We start from the raw sequence: 25,622 nt of genomic DNA on the forward strand, positions 1-25,622 counted from the left end.
GGGAGGAAGGAAGGGCAAGACTGAGATATCTTAAGCATTTATTCTTTTCAGTGTTCTCATATCTTTGGTTTCTATAAGCATAGAAGTTGGGGTCATAGTCACATAGAAATTTTCACTTAAGTACACTCTCCCCTCAACCCCCCTCCCCTCGCCCCCGAGTGGTCTGAACAGTATTTAATTCCTGTCTGTGGGACTTTTGTTGTTATTTTGGAATGGAGAGTTTATTTACTGATTTTGAGAAGACTTACTATATGCTCTTTTTATTGATTTTTGAGGGAGAGAGAAAGACAAAGAACATTGATGTGAGGAAAAATAATGTATTGGTTGCCCCCCTACCGCACCCCAGAACCAGCAATCTAGGTATGTACCCTGACTTGGAATTGAATCCACAGCTTTTGGTTCTAACCAACTGTACTCTCAACCTTAGAATTTCCCATTCAGATTGTACATGTGAATACCAGAGAGATTCCTTTTATCTCACTCCTAACCCTTATTGGATCATATAACCCATCCTTGTCCTATAAGAATTTAGAGAAATGGATCACTCTCATGAGCTGATAATTATGAAAATTAGGTAATGTTTTCAAAGTGATGCTCAAAGATCTTGGCATCACTCTGAAGGGTGATGAACCCAGATTTATATTCTTTCCTTGAAAACAAATTAGTATTTCAGCATTCCATACATTTAGAGAGTAAAGTGCAACAAATATGTTAATTCATTTATCTCTGGCATTCTTTTATTTATTTATTTTATTGATTTTTTTACAGAGAGGAAGGGAGATAGAGAGCTAGAAATGTCAATGAGAGAGAAACATTGACCAGCTGCCTCTTGCACACCCCCTACCGGGGATGTGCCCACAACCAAGGTACATGCCCTTGACTGGAATTGAACCTGGGACCCTTCAGTCCGCAGACCGACGCTCCACCACTGAGCCAAACCAGTTTCGGCTCTGGCATTCTTTTTAAAAATATTTTTAAATTGATCATAGAGAGGAAAGGAGAGGGAGAGAGAGAAACATCAATAATGAGAGAGAATCATGGATCGGCTGCCTCCTGCACATCCCCTATTGGGGACTGAGCCCACAACCCAGGCATGTGCTCTTGACTGGAATCGAACCTGGAATCTTTCAGTCCAATGCTCTATCCATTGAGCCAAACCAGCTAGGGCATATCTCTGGTACTCTATAGTGGAAAGTAGTTTTGATGTGTATCTATTGTGAGCAAATGAGCAGCTACAGCCAAAGTTCCTGAGAAAACTATTGAATTAATTAACAAATATATTTTCAGGCATATAGGAAATAAGTGATATAGTAATTTTCACAAGCAAAAGTTGAATTTTTGAAGATGTGTTCCAGAATCTCATTTTGCCTTTATATCTGATCTGTCTGTAACCTAACGTTTTGCTAAAAGAACAACCAAATCCACTTGTGATTTTAAAGATAGATTAAAATTATTAAATCAAAGGAAAAGACTTTAGAGATCCGATAATATTATTAGACCTTAGAATTATTAGTTTCTATGGAAAATTAAAAAACAAACAACACTTAAAAAGCCGTGTTGTTAATCTATTCTACATAGTTAGCTAGTCACTTGGCAGAACTTGTGTCTCCTGACTCCAAGTCTGGTAAGTCTTCCCATTCCTTCATCATATTTGGGTTAGAGATAAACAGTGGTATTTTAAACTTGGACTGACTTAGGTTTTGGAGTTAGAATATTCTTGACATTTTTAAGCACTGTTACAGGTCCATTTGAAGAATAGAGAAATAGAAAATACCAAGCTTGTGTCAGAAGTCCAAACTTTAAAGAATTTAGATGGGAACAAAGAAAACATGATTACTCATTTCAAAGAAGAGATTGGCAGACTACAATTCTGTTTGGCTGAAAAGGATAGTCTGCAAAGGGCTTACTTGCTCACCACCTCAAGTAAGGTAAGTACTTTTGCAACATGTATTTGAAGATTGTAAAACTTACCTCTGTTAAGTGTATACAATATGATGGTTTCTATTTTTAATCCTTTTATTTTGAATAAGTTCAAATTTATAGAAAAGTTGGAAGAACAAAACAATGAATACATATTCTCAAATAAAAGGCAAACTATCTTTATGTCCCCCATATATAATTAATGTTGTTTTTTAACATTCGTTTAAAATCTTGCTTGGCGTTGACTTGTATTGACATAACCTTCAAACGTGGTATCTACAGAACGTGTGAAGTGCAATTAACAAGTTTTGCTTGAAAAAGTTTGTGTTTGGTTTGGTTTTTGTTGCAAAACTAGGGCTAAGAAGATGGCGGATGAAGAGCATATTCGGCACTGCATGCTTTACGAGTTCCAATTAGGAAGAAAAGCAAGTGAGGCTGCAAAAAACATCTGTAGTGCTCTTGGTCAAGATGCAGTTAGCGCCAGAAAATGCCAGCGTTGGTTTGAGAAATTTCGCAAGGGAAATTTTTCGTTAGATGACAAGAGTGGTCGAGGCCGTGTGTCCAATTTTGATCAAGAAGCTCTTCAAGCTCTTTTGGTGCAAAATCCTCAAATTACCCAACAAGAGCTTGCGACAACTTTAAATTGTTCACAAAAAACAATTTCCAATCAATTGCGTGCACTTGGCAAAGTCCAAAAGTTTGGAAAATGGGTTCCTCATGAGTTGACCAACAACAACCGTAATCAAAGAGTCACAATTTGCAGTTCGCTCCTCTCTCGTCAAAACTGTTTGCCGTTTTTAGAGCAAATTGTGTTTTTAGAGCAAATTGTTACCGGAGATGAAAAATGGGTGCTGTATGTTAATTTGAAAAGGCGGCCTCAATGGTTGGACAAAAATGAGGCTCCGCAGCCCACGCCAAAACCTGACTTGCATGCGAAAAAAGTGATGTTGTGTGTTTGGTGGAATTTTAAAGGAATTCTTCATTATGAACTTTTACCATCTAACCAAACCATTACAAGTGCAGTGTATAGTGCCCAATTGGAAAGGTTAGCCCAAGCTTTAAGAGAAAAAGAACCCGCGCTGATTAATCGGAAGGGCGTAATTCTTCACCACGATAACGCACGACTGCATACTGCAAGAATCACTGCTGAAAAACTGCGCCAGATGAAATGGGAAGTTCTCCCTCAACCTGCATATTCTCCTGATATTGCCCCTTCCGATTACCATTTGTTTCATTCTTTGCAAAACTTTCTTCTTGGAAAAAAATTTAATAATGAAGAATGCCTCAAAAATGCATTGACCGAATTTTTTGCATCAAAATCACAAGAATTTTACAACAGAGGGATTAAAATGCTTCCTGAGTGTTGGGCACAAGTAGTAGAAAACAATGGCAACTATATTGTTGATTAAATTTTGTTGTATTGTTTAAATAAATTGGATTTAAAAAAGTATTAGAAAACGACATTAATTATTACTAGACCTAATACATATATATATATATATATATATATATATATATATATATGCCTTTTCTGAACCATTTGAAAGTCAGAAAAGGCATATATTTTTGTTTACAATATTTTTAGTACAGAGATGAAAATAGGAAAGTTGAATGAACTAGGTTTTTTGCGCTCATGATGTCTAGTTAATATTAAAGGAAATAATTTTATGGCAATTTTAACTTTTAACGATACTTTTAGGCTTAAGGAGTGCTTAATTAACTTTTCATTTCTTCAGCGCCTCCATCTTTGCTATTTGCATGTCAATATTTTTTAAAAACTTAAAAATTTTACTATGTAATAGTATATTAATATATTGGTTATTTTTTAGGTTAGATAGTAAGAAACATTGTTTAACAAAAATGTTTTTAGTTATACCCTGACTGGTGTGGCTTAGTTGGTTGGGCATCATCCCGTCACTGAAAGGTTGCCAGTTCGATTCCTGGCCACATGCCCGTTTGTGGGCTTGATCCCCAGTAGGCAGTGTGTGAGGCAGCTGATCTATGGTTGATATCTCATTGATGACTCTCTTTGTCCCTTTCTCTTTTTCTTTTCTCCTTTCCCCTCCCTCCCTCGAAAAATCTTAAAAGATGTTGAAAAAATTTTTTTTGAGTTACAAGTTTTTGAAATTATTTTTATTGGTGGTTGTAAAAAGTAAGGGTCAATACTTATAAAGAGATATTCGGGGCACAAGAGCTTTCATTTTGGAGTATATTGCCTGACTTCCTATACTTAAGTTTACTTGTGTATTAAAGTGGTATTAGTGATATTCAATGCATAGGTTTGTTATATGTATACTGTACGAGGAAACTTAAGTCACATCCCAAGTTTTTTCTAGACTTATATACTTTAAGTTCTAAATAGAAGAACAGTATTTAATTTAAAATTTTGGATTTGTTGAAGGATGAGTAAAAATAGTTTCTGCTTGTGTTTTTTAATTGAATATTTTAATTACAAATATATTTATCTGCATTTCTTCAGGAAGATACATTTTTGTTAAAGGAGCAACTTCGTAAAGCAGAGGAGCAGATTCAGGCAACTCGACAAGAAGTTGTCTTTCTGTCTAAAGAACTTAGTGATGCTGTAAATGTACGAGATAAAACGATGGCAGATCTACATACCGCACGCTTGGAAAACGAGAAAGTAAAAAAGCAGTTAGCTGATGCAGTGGCAGAACTTAAACTAAATGCTATGAAAAAAGACCAGGTAAAGCAGGTTAATTTTGAGTTTCCATTTTGATCAAAACTCATGAGAATGAATTGTGTTAAAATAAATCAAGTCAGATTCATCATCAGAATTTTAAATATTCATTTTGTTTAGTCATTGGAATCTCTTGGGTTGAAATTAATGTATATTTTAAGAAAAATCACTGTAAGCAAATTCCTAATGGTTAATAAAAGCTGGTCTATTATTGCTAATTAAACTTTCTGATGTCAGGTATATATTACTTCGTTGGAATTTCTTATTTACTAGTTGCATAAAAGGTATTAAGTTATTTAACAGAATAATACTTGCTCCTCAGGAGGTGGATTATTCTTCAATTTTTTTAATGAATCTTAGTCCCAAGAATATAAAGCTGGATTTATTAGGAGAACTAACTAATATGACCCTGTAGCTAAATCTCCAAAATAAAAACAGCCTTGCCTATGTGGCTCAGTGACCTATGAACCAGAAGGTCATAGTTCGATTCCCAGTCAGAGCCCACGCCTGGATTATGGGCTTGGTCCCCCTAGGGGGTGGTATGCAGGAGGCAGCTGCTGATCAATGATTCTCTCTTATCACTGATGTTTCTCCCACCCTTTCCCCTCCCCACCCTTCTCCCTCTCTTCTTCCTTCTCCCTTTCTCTCCTTCCTTCTCCCTTTCTCTCCTTCACTCCCCCTCCCCCCCCCACCTTGCTCTCTGAAATAAATAAAAACACATTTAATAATTTTTAAAAAAGCCAGAAAGAAGAAAGTGAAAATGAAATTTGAATTTACTACTGTGTTATGATCGAAAATTATTATCTTTATCTTAGAGTAATTGTTTATTTATTTTTTTAGGAAAAAACTGATACACTGGAACATGAACTGAGAAGAGAAGTTGAAGATCTGAAACTTCGTCTTCAGATGGCAGCAGATCATTATAAAGAAAAATTTAAGGAATGCCAGAGGCTCCAAAAACAAATAAACAAACTTTCAGACCAATCAGTAAGTATAACAGAATTCATATATAGTGAAATAATTTCTTTTATCAATATTTTTGTTTGCAAATCAATCCTATATAATAAAAGCCTAATATGCAAATTAACCGAATGGTGGAATGACCGGTTGCTATGATGGGCGCTAACCACAAGGGGACAGATGCCCAATGCAGGAGCTACCCCAGCCTGCAGGCCCCAGGCCAGCCAAGGTGGGTGCCAGCGGGGGGGTTCCCCTAATCGCTTTGCCAGTCTCCTGGCAGAGGGAGGCGACCAGTGGTGGTGGGAGGGGGTGGGGCCTGTGAGCGGGTGGCACCAGGCCGGCCAAGGCAGGTGGCAGTGGGGCCCTCGTGATTGCCCCGCCAGTCACCCCACAGTTTGGCCTTGATCTGGCCTAGGGACCATACTGTGCACGAATTTTATGCACTGGGCCCCTAGTTTATGATATTGAAAATATTCTTTTCAATATCATTTACCTCTGAGTTTAAGTCATTGGCCTAATATGGTAATGATTAACATTTTCTTTTTTAATACATTTTATTGATTTTTTTTACAGAGAGGAAGGGAGAGGGATAGAGAGTTAGAAACATTGATGGGAGAGAAACATCGATCAGCTGCCTCCTGCACATCCCTGACTGGAAATGTGCCCGCAACCAAGGTACATGCCCTTGACCGGAATCGAACCTGGGACCCTTCAGTCTGCAGTCCGACGCTCTCTCCACTGAGCCAAACCGGCTTCGGCTAACATTTTCTTTTTAATCCTCACCAGAGGGAATGGAGGGGCGCTGGGAGGGCTTGGTTAGGGGGAGAGAGAGAGACATCAGTGTGAGAGAAACACATGCTTTGGTTGCCTTCTACATGTGCCCCTACCAGGGCTGGGAAATGTGCATCTGAAATATGTGCTCTTGACTGGGAATTGAACCTGCAACTCTTCATTTCGAGGGCTGATACTAATCACTGATCAAAACTGTCGAGGACTGTAATAATGATTTTTAATATCTGGAATTTTTATTTACTGGAGAACCAATGAAGGAAGCAAGGACAACAGCAGGGGGAAAAGCCCTCTTTTCACCATTGTTCTCTTAGGTTGATTAAATGTATTTTTCACTTAAATATTAATGACATATTTTTGAATCCCTCTTTGTGACAATGACGCTTGTCTTTGGTGTGGGATTCACCATTTGTCATTGGTGAGTTCTTTCCTCCTATTCATATCCACTAGATTAGCAAGGATTAAAAATCATCAGCTAATTGTTTTATATTCCATTTGAGGACGGGAAGGCAGATTTAATAAAAATCAGTGATAATGCTCCTGCTTTGATGTCTGTATTTTAGTGGGTCCCCAAATTGTGCTTAAATATAAGGTTTCTTATGTAATGGAGTCTTGGAAGTGAGGAAACACATTTAAAACCCAAAGTTGAAAAGTTACCACAGTTTTCTTTAACCACATTTACTATAGTCTGAAAGGAGACAAAAGAAGCAAGAAATGCATGAGTAGGAAGGCTTTTGTAAAGAAAAAAAATTACATTTTAACTATGAACCAAATGTATAGATTTTGGTTTGGGGCCTTTAAGTATATTATGACTTTGTAGTAGAAAACTTGTGAAATTTCTGCTTTGGTGGTCTTTTGATGTTTTGACGAGTAAAAACATAAGGTTTTCTCTTTTGTAATGTGAGTAAAGTGGTGTGTGTAACTTTAGTCTTTGCTGGCTTTTAGGCAGTTAGCTTTGTGGACTTTCAGGATTTTTTGATATGACGATTATTTGCATAATGGCTAAAGGTAGAAAATAGAATTCATTTAATAATTTATTGTTAACATTTTGAATAGGCCAATAACAATAATGTCTTCACAAAGAAAATTGGAAGTCAGCAGAAGGTGAATGATGCCTCAATAAACACAGACCCAGCTACTACGACCTCTACTCTAGGTGTAAAGCCACTACCTTCTGCAGGTAAAAATATTTTAGACTTTTTGTATAGTGTCCTGCCTTAAAACATATTTATAATTATTATATTGCCTTATCCCAGGAGTAAGAATTTTAGGAAGTTTATTGAAATATTTATAGTATACTTAAGGAATTGAGGCAAAGGGAAAGTAAGGATCTAAAAGTTAAATTCTTACATATGGTGAATATACAAAATGTGAGTGTGAACTAGTGTTTATCTTCATGAGAATATTCACAAGTGTTAACTGACCTGATGTTTGTAAGCTCAGATTCGTATAGCTTTTGGGCTATAGGATAAAAGCCAAGAATTGAATTTTTAATTAACATTCCATTAAAATCTATGGAATTTTGAAACATTTCTGGCATGTCAGTTAAATTCTGTTAGCGGGGATAACTTGTAAATCCTTTTTGGCGTGTCTCCTCTCTCTCTCTGGCTGCTTTGGATCAATAGGGTACTTTTCTCAATGTACTTGTCAGTGGATAAGATAAATTTTTATGTTAGGTTATTAATTTACAGAACAGAGAATTAATGAATACACGAACAACATGTAAATTTGAATTAACTCTAGGATTTTACTTTTCCTCATACTTTTTTCCATCCTCTGTTAATGATTTAGCAATAATGAAGATAAGTACTAGAGTATGTGAAAGTATATTTCCATGTGTAATGTTTGGGCAATTGATGTCTTATACTTTTTAAATGTATTGTGAATTTCCTGTACTATTAAATATTTAATTAGCTTCAGCTGCTATAGAATAAGATCCTGTTTTATATTTCTGTACATCCTCTTAGTTACCTACATGATGTTGTACAATATTTATTTAATAAAAACCTAGTTAATAGTGATGAAAGATTGGAAAAATGATTTAAAATGTTTTCTCAAAGAACACGGCTTTCTGCTTATCCTATCTATTCAGTTATATAAATTTTTGTGCCATTTAGAACTATTTTGAGGTAATTAAAAAATAACGATCCTTTCATTACGGAACATGAACTTGGTTCTGGCCAAACTGACATTTAAAGACTTCTTACCTAGAATTTATATATATTATCTTTTTTTCTTTGTTTAGTGTATGAATATGTATTTTTTAAATAGGTATTTTTCTTTAGTATTCCATTTGTTATATTTCACAGTATCCTGATCTTTAAGTTATTCTGAACAGGAAAATAATATAAGAAGAAAATAATTTTTAATGACTTTATTTTCTGCCTTGTTATAGCTGAGACAGATTTTGACATTGTAACAAAAGGGCAAGTCTGTGAAATGACCAAAGAAATTGCTGACAAAACAGAAAAGTATAATAAATGTAAACAACTCTTGCAGGTAAGTGAAAGATATATTTATCAAATGTAATAGCTTAGGCTACCTTTATTGTTTTGATTGATGGGCGCCTAGGGTTTGTTTTTTTTCTTTCTACAAGCAGGTACACATGTACTGTTATTTGGTTTAGCTGTTGAGAGGGCATTGTTGTGTGTACCTTTTCATGTAGATCTATATGTAATATCATGGTCCCAAAATTAGTTTTTGTTCACCTAAGGTACTTCTCTTGATGATGGATTGAAGTTGGAGATTAATTGTTTGTCTTATTATCAGGATACATGGAACTTTATAAAAGAGAAGTGCTCCTTTTACATTTACTGTAATAGTAGTACAGATTTCTACCAAATCTTAAAATGACCAGATTTGCAAAGTGGAGAAAGGAATATTAATGAAATGAGTTGTTGTCTTTACAGTGTTACTTATTTTGATGATTTTAAACTGTATTAGTAAAATATTTCAGTTTTGTAACTGTCTTGGTAGCATTCACTTCTAGAGTATGTAAAGGACAAAGGAAAGATGCTTCCCATTTATATCTAATTTGCAGAAGGAGGAAAAGCTATTTTGTGTGTGTAATTTTTGTTTAAATATTTTTTGTGTCTGTTTCTTTGTGTATGTGAAGAGGAGAGGGATAATTTTTTCTAGCTGGTGAAGTCCATATATTAGCTCAAGGTTACAAGAGTAATTTAAATATTTTATGCTACTACCTTGTAAATAATATTAATGTAATTTTTTAAACTGAATGTTTATGTTGCTTCACATGATCTTGCTTTCTGTGGAAGTGTTGATTAGTACAGTTTATGCTAGAGTTCAAAGTAGTTGTTTGTAATAAGGGACTAAATTATTCATTAAGTATAAAACAATTCTGGAGGAATATTAAAAATTCATCATGCACTATTGAAAGGAAGATAGTGTTCCATTGAAACTAAAACCTTCCTCAAGGTACATTATTTTCTTTTACAACTGTGTTGAAGTGCAATTGAAATTCTATAAACTGCACATATTTAAAGTCTGCAGGTTGATCACTTTTGCCTATATAGTTGTGAAACAAGATCATGTTTTTTTTTGTTTTTGTTTTTTGTAACTGTTCGCAACTCATTTCTCCCTCTGTCCCCATCCCTGGGAAACTATTAGCTTGCTTTGTCTCTATAGATTAGCATACTGTTTGTACAGTTTCTATAAATAGAATCATATGGTTTGTACTCTGTTTTCTGTCCTCTTTCAGCATAATTTCATGTTGTTGCTTATATTGGTTCTTAACTCCTTTTTATTGCATGAGTTCAAATCTTTACTATTTTAAAAATAGGGTTATTCATCTTATTGAGTTTGTGTTCTTTATTCTGGCAATAAGTACTTTGTCTCATATATGTATAGTAATTATTTTCTCTAGTCTGTAGCTTGCCTTTTCATTTCCTTAATGGTATTTTTAGAAAAGGTTTTAATTTTAATGAAGTATAGAGTATCAACATTTTTTAAAATGTTTTATGTTCTAAAACATTTACCTAATTTAACTTATATTTTCTAGAACCTTGTCTTCTAGTAATTTTATAGTCTTAGGTTTTACATACAGATGTATTAGCCATTTTAAGTTTATTTTTGTGGGTAGTGTGAGACATGGTATGTATAGTATGGTTATTCAGTAGATTCAGCATTCTTTGATGAAAAGATTTTTTCTTCATTGACTTACTCAAAGCGTATTTTAAAACTTTCACCTTGAACATAAATCTTTAACATGAAGTTGGCCACTTTACCTTTTTGTTGTGTTTGTAACTCCTCCCTTTTAACGTCTGAGTTCCAGAGTAGAGCAGTGTATGACTAGTCAACCTACAAGTTGTCTTGGTCCGAAAATCCTAGGGTTTTATTTATCAGTGTCTGGAAACAGTGGCGCAAAAAGTATCTGATTTTTAAAAAAATATATATTTTATTGATTTTTTTACAGAGAGGAAGGGAGAGAGATAGCTAGAAACCTCGATGAGAGAGTAACATCGACCAGCTGCCTCTTGCACACCCCCTACCGGGGATGTGCCCGCAACCAAGGTACATGCCCTTGACCGGAATGAACCTGGGACCTTTCAGTCTGCAGACCTACGCTCTACCACTGAGCCAAACTGGTTTCAGCAGTATCTGATTTTTATTACCTCCCTTTACAAAAGTAATTCATAGATATTGTGAAATATTATGGCATTATAGAAATAAAGAATAAAGATGGTAAAAAGTACCATAGTGACCCTGATCCCCAGCAATAAGAGCTATTAGTAATTTGTTTTATACTTTTCTATACACTACTACATAGACATCACATAAAATTGTTAAACAACTTTAAAAACAAAGATAGGATTACACTATGTGTTTTGTTTTTGAAACTTGCTATTTTCAGTTAATGAATCTTTGACATTTCTTTAATTCCATTACGTGCATATAAAATTATTTACTCAATCTTCCACTGACATTCGGCTATTTCAATTTTTATACTGTTACAACAGTGTTACAATGTACATTTAGTGTATACTTTAGTATGTTTTTTAAAAAATTTAAGTTCTTTATTGTTTAATATATTACACAAGTCTCCTTTTTCCTCCATTGTACCTTAGTATGTTTGTGTGTAGATATTGGCTCTATATGGATTTAAAATCTTTTGGTAATTTACTAATTTCATTTAGGATGAGAAAACAAAGTGCAGTAAATATGCTGATGAACTTGCAAAATTGGAGCTGAAATGGAAAGAACAAGTGAAAATTGCTGAAAATGTAAAACTAGAACTAGCTGAAGTAGAGGACAATTACAAAGTAAGTTTTGTGTTTGTATAACTTGAGGCATAGTTGCATACTTTTGAAAATGTGTTATCTATAATTTTTATCAATCGAAAGCACTTCTTTTGTTTTATAATCCTCACTTGAGGATTCTTTTTTCATTGATTACCTGGGCCAGGAAACGAGCCTGCAACTGAGATACATGCCCTTGACTAGGAGTCAAACCTGAGATCCTTATGTTTGAGGGCTGACACTAACCACTGAAGAAACCAGCCAGGGCAGAATGTATATTTTTTTAATGCACATTTTTAATACGAATCATTGGGATAGTATTTTCGTGTCTAAATAAAAAGGTACTGTGAATTTAATTATGTTGCATATAGTTCAGTAACTATGAACCGAGAAAATAGATACCCATATTTATTGCCATTGTGGCTTTAATTCTGGGTGGATTCAGGTGGTTACTAAAATTTTATCTCTTAATTATGCCTAGTATTTAAAGATGGAAAAGTGATCATTTCCTTAGTTTCTGGTTCACTTAAAAAGAAATACATATGTTAAAAATATTTGTGGGAGTGTAATAATATATAATCAGTAATTTTTCAAATTTATGTAAGAATTTTTAATTTAGTACCAAAATGTGATTGTAAGTGAAATACTGTAGAATACATTTTTGCCAGTGTAATATAAGTCAACAAACAAGCCTGAATGGTAAATGATATTTGTAAGAATATTAAGAAAAAAAAATTAGCAGGCTGTATAATAAGAAAAAGGTATTTTTCTTAGGAATAAAGTGTAATCTTACATATTCTAAGATATACATGTATGTACTAGAGGCCTGGTGTATGAAATTGTGCACCAGTGGGGTCCCTTGGCCTGGCCTGTGGGATTGGGCCCTAACCAGCTCTTGGACATCCCCCGAGGAGTCCCAGATTGCGAGAGGGTGCCTGCCAGGCCTAGCGACCCCACTGGTGCACGATCGGGAATGGGGAGGGACTACAGGAGGGCATGTCCAGCTCATCTTGCTCAGTCCCAATCAGCCGGACCACAGCAGCAAGCTAACATAGTCTTATGTTGAGCAGTCTTAGCATATCATTAGCATATTATGCTTTGATTGGTTGAATGGAGCATCAGCCCACGGACTGAATGGTCCCAGGTTTGATTCTGGTCAAGGTCACATACCTTGGTTGTAGGCACATCCCCAGTAGGGGGTGTGCAGGAGGCAGCTGATGGATGTTTCTTTTTCATTGATGTTTCTAACTATCTCTCCCTTCCTCTCTGTAAGAGATAAATAAAAAAATATATTAAAAAAAAAAGAACCAAGGGAAACATGGATATGGTAATAGCATATTTTGACATAACGGTATAATATTTCTTGGAGTTTAAGGAGAGAGTAGATAATGAAAAAATTAATTACAATTTTTTTTCTTTCCTCAGCTTCAATTGGCAGAGAAAGACAAAGAAATAAATGGTCTAACTTCACATTTGGCAAACCTCTCCAGGGAGAAGGTATTGAACAGTGCTCTTTAAAAAATGTTTTGTGTGTAATACAGCTTTATGAAGAGACAGTTTTATAGTTCATGTGAGGGTGGTTTTTTTTTTTTTTGTTTTTTTTTTTTTAAATGTTTAATGAATAAAGAAAACACTGTTGAGACTATTAGATGGAAAATATTTTTTTGTTAAGTATTTTAAAATATTATACCTCATAATTTGAGAAAATGCTTAAGTGTTGATACTTAGTCTTTATATTTAATAATAAAACAGATTTTACAATGTTCAAATTTAGGAAAACAGTAAAGAAATGTTAAAGTATATATAATGTATTCATCTGGTTTTCTTTTGTAGTAGGAAATGCTTTAGAAGTTGTTAAATGATTTATAGCATGACCTAACATTCAATCAGAGCATAGCTTTGTATTGTAAAAAATGCTTGTTTGTGGTCCTTTTGGCGGGCAGGGTAGAGTGCGGGGGAGGAGTGTGTTCCTATTTCCTTTTAGAAGTCTATGAAGATAAAACTTTTTATAATACTACAATATTATTTTCCCAACCCCTTGCACCCTCACCCCCTCACCCCCACTGTGTGCAAAGGTAGTGTTGGAAAACTGCTGACATATTAATTGATGCCAAGGCAGTGGCATTACTATAATCATCCCAACCATGCATTCACAGCTAAAAAAAAAAAAGGCACTTTCATTTTAAGATGATGAAACAGTAAAATAGTTTTATTGATGTTTGATCCTGAGGTATACATCTTTTTAATATTCTGTGTCATGAAATGCGAAGTACCCCCAAAGTACTTTGTTGCCTAATGAAGTATTGAAATAGAATGATTATTTTAAGTTAATGCACTTAGGCAATTGTTAGAGATGTAGGCTGAAATAGCCTCTTTTTCATGATATATAATTTATATTTTAAAGAATAACATAATTTGTTTTTTGAGATTGGGTTATTTGGCAGACATTACTTGAAAAGAAATAAGTGAGCCTGTTACTTTAAGGGGAAAAAAATTGATAGTATTTGTGTCAATGATAAAATTAAATCTTTTGAGCAAAGCTAGAATTTTGTGAACCTTATATATGCTATCATAAGCTCGATACTTCCTATGGCTTACAGACTTTTCTAATGAGATTGGTAATAATAAAACTCTGACGTTAAATAACTATTTACTGAAGTGTGTCAGCATTTTGAAGAGTTTCATAATTCAGTGAACCAATCCGTAGTTTTGGTAGTTTAAGTGACCAATGATAATATTCCAAAATGGTTCGTGATAAAGAAAACAAAACACCACTCAAAAGTGCTAGATAGGCCAAAACCGGTTTGGCTCAATGGATAGAGTGTCGGCTTGGGGACTGAAAGGTCCGGGGTTCGATTCCGGTCAAGGGCATGTACCTTGGTTGTGGGCATATCCCCAGTAGGGGGTGTGCAAGAGGCGGCTGATCGATGACTTTCTCTCATCAATGTTTCTAACTCCCTATCTCTCTATCTCTCTCCCTTTTTCTCTGTACAAAATCAATAAAATATATTTTAAAAAAAAAAGTGCTAGATAGACCTCAAGGTTGAATAACATTACTGTGATAGTTGCAAAATTATGATTTTTAAAATCCATCACTTTCCTTCCTGTGTGTCCCTTGGCATTCTATAACGAGGAAGAACCTTCCTTTGCCCTCATTCATGTTCTAGCAACAATTCTCTGACATCAGTCAACTTGGATGACTACAAATTCAGTTCATCTTTGACACCAACTATTCAAGTTATTGCAGACCCAGTTAAGGGTTCAGCCCTAACTGCTCTCTACTCTCCCTTCGATGTTTTGCTAGAATGAATTATAGAACTCAGGAAAATACTACTTATGATTATTATAAAGTTGTTTTGTAAAGAGCACAGCTCAGAAACAGCCAAGTGGAAGAGAAACATAGTGTAAGGTGAGGATAGAGAGCTCTCTTGTCAGGTGTGTGGCACTCTTAGCATAATGATGTGTTCATCAACTGGAAGCTCCCCAAACCTAGTGTAAATGCTTTTAATATGGCGTCTTAGTACACAGTATGATTAAATTATTGGCAAAATAATTTAACTCCGTCTTCACCTCCCTCCCATTCCTGGTAAGGCCTAAAATTTCTAGCTCTCTGTAATATGCTTAGTCCTTCTGCTGACGAGCCCCTCCTATGAATCTATCTGAGGGTCCACCAGTAGTCATCTTGTTTGCATGAATTTAGGGTGGTCTAAAGTTTAAAAGGACTTGTTATGAACAAGACAATCTTATGATTCAGTAAATTCCAAGATGTTCACATAGTCTTAGATTTGGTAGGAAGGCACCTTCAAACTGTTTTTCTGATATATCTAAGTATCAAAAGAATGCTGCTGTTTTTTGAGCACTTCATTACTTTTTAGCACTGCAAGATAGTTTAGCTCATCTTGTACATTTCTTACCTCATCTTTGGATTAGCTATTATTTTATTAAAAGAAAAAAGAAAAAAAAAGCTCTGGTCTCACTCTGAAAGCAGTTATTTCCTCAAGGAGTTGTGTGTGATTCCTTACTAATGAGAAATGGTAGTTAGAAATCAAAACAATGACCTAGGTGTGCACATTTTTACTTGTGTTTATTGCTTGTAGATTCTTTTAGTGGACAGAACTAGGAAACATTTACATTTTAGATGAGTTACAGTCCAGGTTCACAGGGTTCCTCCTTGCCTTCCTAGATTGCTATTGTACACCTCATCCACAGTGAGAATCCTGGTGCCGAGCCATGTCAACATATCTATTTATTTGCTAAATCCAGTAATCCATGTAAAATAAGTTTCAGGATTGCTTGCACCATACCACTATGAGAAGGAAACCTAGTACAAATAGAATTCAAGATTGTTAGCAGTTTTTTGTTTTGTTTTTGTCCACTAGGCTCTCAGTATATTGTGTTCCTGTGTTACTTTGCATTAGTTTTCTCTCCCCCTTCCTCTCTTTTCTCCTCTCTTTCACTTTCAGTGTGTGGTAACACAAAATGGCAAGTGGGTTAAAAAAAGACTGTTGTAATTAAATAGTGTATTAAGGATAATTAATGCCATAGGAACGCAAGTGTAGAGTAAGAAAAATTTTATTTTTGGCATAAGTTTTGGTCAGCTGTATTGTAGATTTAAAATGATGATTGAATCAGATGTGATAAGTTGGATATGTATATTCAAATGCTTAAGACAGCTATTTGAAATACATATTTACTTTTGTTACCAACATTTGGGTTCTTGGGTTCCCCAAGAGAGAAATGAAGAGGAGGCCCTAGAGAAATTTCCAGACAGATTTATTAAGATTATTCTCGAGTACAAGGTGGCAGCGCAGAAGAAAGGCAGGCCATGAACTGGCTCAGGCTGGCTCAGTGTGGCTGCTTTTATAAGCTGGGGACAAAGCAGGCTTTCATGAGAAGACGGGCTGTGGAATTTTCCAGGTTAGGGTAGGAGAAGCAAGCAGTTGGAAGATAAAACTGCCATTATTTTTGAGCGGGAATGGAGGGTGGTGACATTCTGGTGGTTGGCTTATCTGGTGTTCTGCCAGCTGTGTCCTTGGGACCCCAGGTGCAGGTGGCTCTGCGGTCTCACTTCCATGATTGCTAATAAGAAACCTAACTTTTAAGTATATATTGTGCTTAGAGATAATGCTAGAAGCAGTCACCAGTCACCACACTTTTTTTTTTTTTTTTTTTTTTTTTTTTTTTTAAGTTTCATACATGGTTTTGAAAGAGAAACAGTCCTGCTGAAACCGGTTTGGCTCAGTGGATAGAGCGTCGGACTGCAGACTGAAGGGTCCCGGGTTTGATTCCGGTCAAGGGCATGTACCTTGGTTGCGGGCACATCCCAAGTAGGGGATGTGCGGGAGGCAGCTGATCGATGATTCTCTCTCATCGATGTTTCTAACTCTATCCCTCTCTCTTCCTCTCTGTAAAAAATCAATAAAATATATCTTTAAAAAAAAAAATAAGAAAGAAACAGTCCTGAATGGCTGTAACCATTTATAAATTTTGTTTTGGTATAAATGGCTAAAATCACACATGGAAAGTAATATAATGATTGTATTAAGTATATGGTATAATAAATTGCTCCAAAACTTAGTGGCTTCAAACAGAGACTTTCAATCTTTTTCATCTCATGGTAGACATAAACTAATAACTAAATATCATGTGGCACACCAAAAAATGTATTTTTTTTTTTGCCAATTTGACAACAAAATAGGTATAATTTTTCACATCGGATGGCAATTGTGTTGGCTGTTTTTTGTTTTTTTTTTTACTAGAGGCTCAGTGCATGAAATTCATGTTTGGGCGGGGGGCTGGGCACTCGCCGGCCTGCACCCTCTCGCAGTCAGAGACCCTTTGGAGGATGTGGGCTTGCCAGGGAGGCAGGAGAGGCCGCCATCACTGTTGCTGCGCTCACCAGCCATGAGCCCACTGGCAAGCCCAGCTTATATAGACCTGTATTTTTATTTATAGGATTTAATTATAATTTGAAATTAATATATGCTTATTTATCTAACATCTACCTTCTCTTCTGCTTAATTGTAAGGTCCATGCAGACAGGAATTGTGTTTATTTGTTTGAAATTAAATATTTGTTGAATGAATAAACATATGAATGGGGCAAACATAATTTACAGCATTTGCTTATATAAATGTTTGTTATAAGAAATGTACTGGAATCAGCAGTTTTATTGTCAGTTAATATCCCACCCTATAAAATGCATTAGTGTAGGGCCAGTTTGCTTTCTATCTGCTGTCTTAAGTTACTCGTGATTTTCTTGCTGGTGACACTATAGTGTTATATTATTTCAAAAGATGGTTTTAAAAATAATCTTTATGTGCTATTCCAAGGCCTTGCTTAACCCTTTGCACTCCGAACCATTCTGGACATTGGCTACCAGCTACTCGACGCTACTTTGTGGCGGGTGCGTTGAATTAATTCAATTCCCCGTAATCACTAATAAACTGCAGTGTCTCCTGAGAGGGGACATCTGAGTGATATGCTAGAATTCCGATGTCCCCTGAGAGGGGACAGCGGAGTGCAAAGGGTTAATTTTGTCTTCTTCCCTAGTTTTTCTCAGAACCCTCACCTCTACCCCAATTCTTTACGAAGTTAGGACTAAGTCCTTTTGTTCAGCATTAAAAACAGACCCAGGCAGAGTGCCCAGAATGAACCTAGTGATAATTAACCATTAGTTGAATATCGATAGGTAAACGAAAAAAAAGGATTTATCACCATTTAATAGCATTGTATTTTACTTATTTTTTTTTTTATTGTCCATCTTACCTACTGTAGAATATAAGCTTCATATGGGCAGGAATTTTTGTCTATTTTAATTATTTCCAAATTCCAAGAACAGTGCCTTAGTAGCCACATGGTAGATACTCATCATGAAATATTTATTGAACATAAAGAAACTAATTCTAGTTTAAGATAAACTAGCTCCCTAGTATATAAATATATTTAAAAAATAAATGTTAATACTAAGAAGTGATTTAATGTATTTCTTATGATTGAAAACCCTTATCAATTTAAATTTACTTAATAGCTTAAGGATCTTATCTTTTCATGTCACTCCAAAACCAATATTTAGAATTATTTGCCATTTTTGTATCTTCATTCTATTCAGCTGCTCTTCATAAAACCCTTTACTAGAAATTTGAAAAGGGAAGAGTGAAGAAAATAATAAAGCAAAAGGCAAATAGCAAATAATGGTAAAAATATTGGGATATATTCTATTAACTGTTGCCAGATAAAAGATTAAAATGAAAAAATATTAAATTAAAATTTTTTCAAATGTCTCTTAATATCAGATACCTGATTAGTGATTTTTTTGAATTATCATTTTTATATTTCCATATGACCTACTTTTCATCTGAGAATGGAAGCATTTTTATACACCGAGTGGCCAGATTATTATGATTTTTGAACACAATAATCTGGCCACTCGGTATATAACCTACATAATAAAAGGCTAATATGCAAATTGTCCTCTTAACCAGGAGTTCGACCATCAGGCAGGCTGGCCAACTGCCCATGTCCCCTCCCCCTGATCAGGCTGGCTGGACCCCATACACACACACACACACACACACACACACACACACACACACAAACCCCTCTGAGTGGCCAGATTATTATGCATTCAGAGATCACAATAATCTGGCCATTCATTTTATATATTGTATAATACTTATTAATACACATAGACACACACCCTCTTACTGGCCAGATTATTATGCATTCAGAGATCACAATAATCTGGCCACTCATTTTATATATAATACTTATTAATACACATAGACACACACACACACACACTTATTAGTATGCATCTTTAGAGGCCCGATGCATGATATTTGTGCAAGGGGGTTGGCCCTTGCAGCCACGGTGCCTTACCTTGGCCCTTGCAGCCCCGGCTTTGTCCAGAAGGATGTCTGGAAGGTCATTTGGCTGTCTGGTCTAATTAGCATATTATACCTTTATTATTATAGATTAGTAGAAATACAGCATTTCTACTGAAATGCAATAATAGCATGATGATTAAATAATGACCCTGAAGAAATGACCTTATAAAAATAACATAGACCACCATACATTCATAAAGAAAATGCTAAATGTCAATCAGAAGTTAGTGAAATTATATAAAATTTCCCTCCCGTCTAAGTTTATGGATCTCCCGAATTCTAAACATGAACTTTGGGGGCAGGGGTGTTGTGAATGCAATTTTAAGAATCTTAAGTTCAGAGTTGAGACTTCACATTTGCCATACAACCTAACCATAACTATTTTGGCTGTCTCTTTCCCGCCTCCAGTTTCCCCCATGAGAAGTCCAAGCTGCTTATTACTGGTCCTTTTCTTACCCTGCATCCTACTTGTGGAGGATTTATGTATTTTTTATGGTAGAGGAGAGGATATTAATTTAGAGTAAACGCTTTATTAGGTCAGAACTCTCAATGAAGTTGCTCGACTGTACCAGTGCTTGCATATAAGTCTTTGATGAAACCCTTGACTCCATTTAAGTACTTTATTGTTTGCCCACAGAATAACTTAAACCATACTCCTCTAATTAATTTGCCTAAACTTTTGCAGAAGTATTTTATCATCTCTAACTTTTTTGCTGTTTTTGTACCCTTTTTCTATTTTCTCAAATCATCTTTGAAATATTTTTTTTCTTTCTCTTTTTTTCTATTCACAATTCTGAGTTACTAGAAATAGCATATTTGCGAATTTTGAATCATAGCAGGAGATAAGGGAGCTTCTATTGAGAGACTGTTGTGTTCTAAACACTCCTTGCATTTCTCAGTAGTCCTGAGGCTTGGAGAAGGTAAGTTTCTCAGGGTAATTAGTGTTGGAACTGATGACCAAATTAGGTCAGTCTGATGTCATGCTCCCCCCCCCCCCCAACTTTGCCCAGTATAGCTTTGCTAGATTAACCTTACAAAGACCATTTTACCACGTTGTTATTGTTCAAAGAACTATTAGGCCCATTGTAGTAAACTGTATGACATAGATTTGGCACATTTGGCCCCCAACCTGTCTTTTTAGTTCTCATGCATCTCTCCCACTCTTCATCCTGTGCTCTGTCTATATCATGTACTTACCAATCCTGCAAAATGTTACACATGTCTTCTGTACTTTTTATGTGTTTAGGAGGAACTTAAAAAAAAAAAAAATCCTCACCCAAGTGTATGTTTTTACTGATTTTTAAGGGAGTGGATGGAGAGAACATCTCTCAGTTGCCTCCCACTTCAATCATGCCCCAATTGAGGATCCAGCCTGTAACCTAGGTATGCACCCTGATTGGAAATCGAACCCCCAACCTTTTGGTGTGTGGAACAACGTTCCAATCAACTTCAAAAGAGCCACTTGGAGGAACTTTTAATTCCTGTATTACTTCTCACACCTAAATTGACTTGCATTTTTTGTGTTTGTCAGCCTTCTCAAAGATGGGTTATTCCATTTTAAGAACATTTATATAGATAAAATTAGTTAACATAGAGTCTTGTCTCTACTCCCAAGGGATGACAGTCAACAAAATCAGCTTAATTTTACTTTACAGGTGAAATTTTTTATTTTTTCCCCCATTATTAATATATATTTGTGTTTGATTTTTTTAAAGATAGGTTTATTGAGGTACAATTTACATGTAATAAAATAAATACATTTTATGTGCAATTTGATAAGTTTTTGGCAAATACATAGTTCTATAACTACCATTAGATTCAAATTATAGGATGTTTCCATTACTGCACAAAATTCCTCCTGCTTATTTGCAATCTACTCCTCCAGCAACCCCTGTCCAAGACAACCACCGATCTGCTTGCTTTTGCTATAGTATGATCTTTTCTAGCAATTCATATAAATGAAACATGCAGAATCGAACCATTAACCAGTTCACAGATATTAATTCTTTTATCAGCTGATAGACATTTGGATTACTTTGCTATTATGAATAATGGTGCTATGAACATTCTCATACAGTAATTTTTGTGGACATAGTTATTTTTTTGAGTAGATACCTAGGAATTCCTGGATTATATGGTGTCCGTTTTTAAGAAACAGCCAAATTCTTCAGTATGGCTGTATAATTTTGCATTTTAACTTCATTGGATGAGCATTCCGTTGCTCCATAGCCTCACCAACACTTAGTATTGTCAGTTTTTAATTTTAGTCATTCTAGTGGGTGTGTAGTGTTTAATTCATTGTGGTTTTAGTTTTAATTTTCCTGATAACTAGTGATGTTGAGCATCTTTTCATGTTCTTATATTTATAATAATTTCATACATTCTTCTGTAAGAATATATAAGAATCTATTTGTATATATTCTTTTGTGAAATGTTTGTTCAGATCTTTTACCTATTTTTTAATTGGTTGTTTCTTTCTTGGTTATATTTTGTTTTAAAGGTTTTTTATATATTCCAAATACAATTCCTTTGTTATATATTTTGGAAATATATTCTTCTAATTTGTGACTTGCTTTTTCCTTTTAAAAAATATATATTTTGAAGAGCAATAGTTTTTACTTTTGAAGTTGTACAGTTTAGCAGTATTTTTCTTAGAGATTCATGCTATAAGTGTCCTATCTTAAAATTTTCCATAGCTCAAGGTTTACAAAGATTTTCCTTCCAGTAGTTATACTTTTAGCTTTATTTCAAATATCATGTATTTAAAACTAAATTTTGGATATGGTACGATATAGTCCAAATTGGTTTATTTGTATACAGATATCCAGTATTTTAGCATCATATGTTTAAGAGATCATTTTTATCTCCATTCAATTACTTTTGCATCTTCTTGAAAATTAATTGACTAAAAGCATAAGTATATTTTTGGATTCTGTTCTGTTAATAGAAAAGATTTATATCAGGGGTCACAAATTAAGGCTTACAAGCCAAATAAGTCTTGTGGCTTTTTTTTTTTTTTTTTTTTTTTTTTTTTTAAATAACGTTTACTAGCACATGGCCATGCCCATCACTTAGGGATCCTGGTAGATTTGAATAGTTCTCACAGAGACCATGTGTCCTACAGGCTGAAAATATCTAGTATATGACAATTTATGGGAAAAAATTTGCCAATCCCTGATCTTCATACCAATACTATATTCTCTTGATTACTGTAGCTTTGTGATAAGTCTTGAAATCAAGTTGCCTTCCAACTTTGTTCTGCTTTTAGAGAAGGGCCTATTTCAGGGCCTTTGTGATTTTTTTTTTTTTTTTTTTTAACTATGTTTTAGAAATCAGCTTGTCAATTTATACAGATGCCTCAGAGGATTTGTGATTGGGAATGCATTGAATCTATAGATCAATGTGTAGGGCACACGTGTCAAACACAAGGCCCGCGGGCCAAATCCGTCCCGCCAGGCCTTGCAATGTGGCCCGCACCGCACTGTCATCACTGTACTCCGCTGCGTTTCCATCACAATGACAGTTTCTGACTGTTCAGTAAACCATTCAGCCCGCGATTTAGGCTGGATTTTAGATTTTGGCCCCTTCTCTGATTGAGTTCGACACCCCTACTGTAGGGAATTAAAAGCCTAAAAATATTAAGTTTTCTGTTCATGGATGTGCTATATTTTTCTATTTGTTGAAGCTCTCTTTAATTTCTTTCAGTAATGTTTGTTTTTAATGTATAGGCCTTGCAAATCTTTCAGGAAATTTATTTCTAAGTAAATTTTATTGATACTAATAGAAATGGAATTATAAAAATTTTCCTTTTTAAAAATATTTTATTGATTTTTTTTTTTTTTTACAGAGAGGAAGAGAGAGGGATAGAGAGTTAGAAACATGGATGAGAGAGAAACATCGATCAGCTGCCTCGTGCACACCCCCTACTGGTGATGTGCCTGCAACCACGGCACATGCCCTTGACCGGAATCATACGTAGGACCTGCAGTCCGCAGGGTGATACTCTATCCACCGAGCCAACCGGTTTTGGCAAAATTTTCCTTTTTAAGTTGTGTGTTGCTTATGTGTAGAAATAGAATTTATTTTACATATTGACCATGTGTACTACTCACCGTGCTAATAAATTTACTCATTCTTCTAGTTTTAATAGATTCATTAGAATTTTCTCTGATCAAAACATCTGTGAATATAGTATTACCGGTACTACTTCTTTCCAATCTGTCTGCCCTAATCCACTGATTAGAATCTCCAGTACAGCTAAAACCGGTGTGGCTCAGTGGATAGAGTGTCGGTCTGCTGACTGAAGGTCCTGGATTCAATTCCGGTCAAGGGCATGTAGCTTGGTTGTGGGCACATCCCCAGCAGGGGTGTGCAGGAGGCAGCTGGTCGATGTTTCTCTCTGATCGATGTTTCTAGCTCTCTATCCCTCTCCCTTCCTCTCTGTAAAAAATCAATTTAAAAAAGGAATCTTCAGTACAGTGTTGAATAGAAGTAGCGAGAGCAGACAACCTTGCCAATATTGATCGTAGGTAGTATCATTCCGTTTTCCCCCATTAAGGTTAACTAGAGGTTTTATAGATGTCTTTTATCAGACCAGGAAACTTCTTTTTATATAGATTTTTGTTGAGATTTTTATTTTTATTTTTTTATATATATATTATTGATTTTTTACAGAGAGGAAGAGAGAGGGATAGAGAGTTAGAAATATCGATGAGAGAGAATCATCGATTGCACACCCCCTACTGGGAATGTGCCCGCAACCAAGGTACATGCCCTTGACCGGAATTGAACCGGGGACCCTTCAGTCCGCAGGCCGACACTCCATCCAAACTGGTTTCGGTGAGATTTTTATTTTTTAAGTCATGAATGACTTGAATTTTGTAAAATATTTTTTCTGCATCTATGGAAATATGTTTTATTCCTTAGGCCTGTGAACATGGTAAATTACATTGATTTTTGGATGTTAAACTAAATTTGCTTCTTGTGACAAACCCACTAAGTCATCATGTAGTATCCCCCTCCCACCTGAATTAGTATTTAACAAATAAATTTCTTAATTGTTTGATAGGATTTACTAGGGGAATAATATGGGGTGGCTTTTTGGCTTTTGATTATTAACTGCTTTTAAGAAATTCAGTTTTCCCTCAGCTCAATAAAAAGGGCACTTTCTTGGCACCAATAAATTTTAAAATTTATTAGGCTTTATGCTGCTTTCTGATTTTGTTACATGTGGAAGAGGCATTATGAGAAGTTTATAACCAACCTTCCTAAGTGTACACTTTAAATTACAGTAGTCTCTCCACTTGTCCTCGGGGGGTACATACAAAGACCCCAGTGGATACCTGAACTTTGGATAGTGTTGAAGCCTATATTATATGCTGAGAGGCCCGGTGCATGAATTCGTGTGTGGGTTGGGTCCTTGGGCCTGGCTGGCTGGGGGAAAGGGACTGCAGGAGGTGGGCCTTGGGAGCGCACTCACCACCAGGGGGCAACTTTAGCGTTGAGTGTCTGCTCCTTGGTGGTCAGTGCTTGTCATAGCAACTGGTCGTTTGGTCATAAAGATCGCTTAGGCTTAGATAGATAGATAGATATAATAGATAGATAGATAGATAGATAGTGATAGTTGTTTCCTATACCCCCATATTTCTGTGGTAAAGTTTGGAGCCATTATTAAGTAAAGTAAGGATTACTTGAACACAAGCACTGCACTACCATAACATTCTAATAACCAAGACGGCTACTAAGTGTCTAATGTCGGCAGTGGATATGCTAGAAAGAAATGATTCTTGTACTAGGCAGTACAGAACAGGATGAATGAGATTTTATCATGTGCAATTTAAATCTTAAGTATTGTTTACTATCTAAAACATTATTGAATGTTTTAGATCACATGTGTCAAACACAAGGCCCGCGGGCCAAATCCGTCCCGCCAGGCCTTGCAATGTGGCCCGCACCGCGCTGTCATCACTGCACTCTGCTGTGTTTCCATCACAATGACAGTTTATGACTGTTCAGTAAACCATTCGGCCCGCGATTTAGGCTGGATTTTAGATTTTGGCCCCTTCTCTGATTGAGTTCGACACCCATATTTTAGATAGTGGTTGACCCCAT

The 25,622-nt window shown here is 35.5% G+C and overlaps 1 protein-coding gene across 8 annotated transcripts in view; it reads left to right on the forward strand.

The window, feature by feature from the left end:
- The window catches only part of TAX1BP1 (Tax1 binding protein 1), a 53,443-nt gene that overhangs the window by 20,860 nt on the left and 6,961 nt on the right, over window positions 1-25,622 (forward strand). For 2 of the 8 annotated variants that reach the window (XM_045587216.1, XM_045587217.1), the window contains exons 8-13: window positions 1,743-1,928; window positions 4,400-4,624; window positions 5,459-5,605; window positions 7,424-7,547; window positions 8,763-8,866; window positions 11,521-11,646. In XM_045587216.1, coding sequence (XP_045443172.1) covers window positions 1,743-1,928; window positions 4,400-4,624; window positions 5,459-5,605; window positions 7,424-7,547; window positions 8,763-8,866; window positions 11,521-11,646 — 912 coding nt within the window. Of the gene's footprint in view, window positions 1-1,742; window positions 1,929-4,399; window positions 4,625-5,458; window positions 5,606-7,423; window positions 7,548-8,756; window positions 8,867-11,520; window positions 11,647-13,047; window positions 13,120-25,622 lie in introns of all 8 variants that reach the window. The other 6 variants (XM_045587214.1, XM_036453894.2, XM_045587215.1 and 3 more) reach the window with 6 other exon arrangements.

This window comes from Pipistrellus kuhlii, unplaced genomic scaffold, assembly GCF_014108245.1.
Source record: "Pipistrellus kuhlii isolate mPipKuh1 unplaced genomic scaffold, mPipKuh1.p scaffold_m20_p_26, whole genome shotgun sequence".
Taxonomy (NCBI): domain Eukaryota; kingdom Metazoa; phylum Chordata; class Mammalia; order Chiroptera; family Vespertilionidae; genus Pipistrellus; species Pipistrellus kuhlii.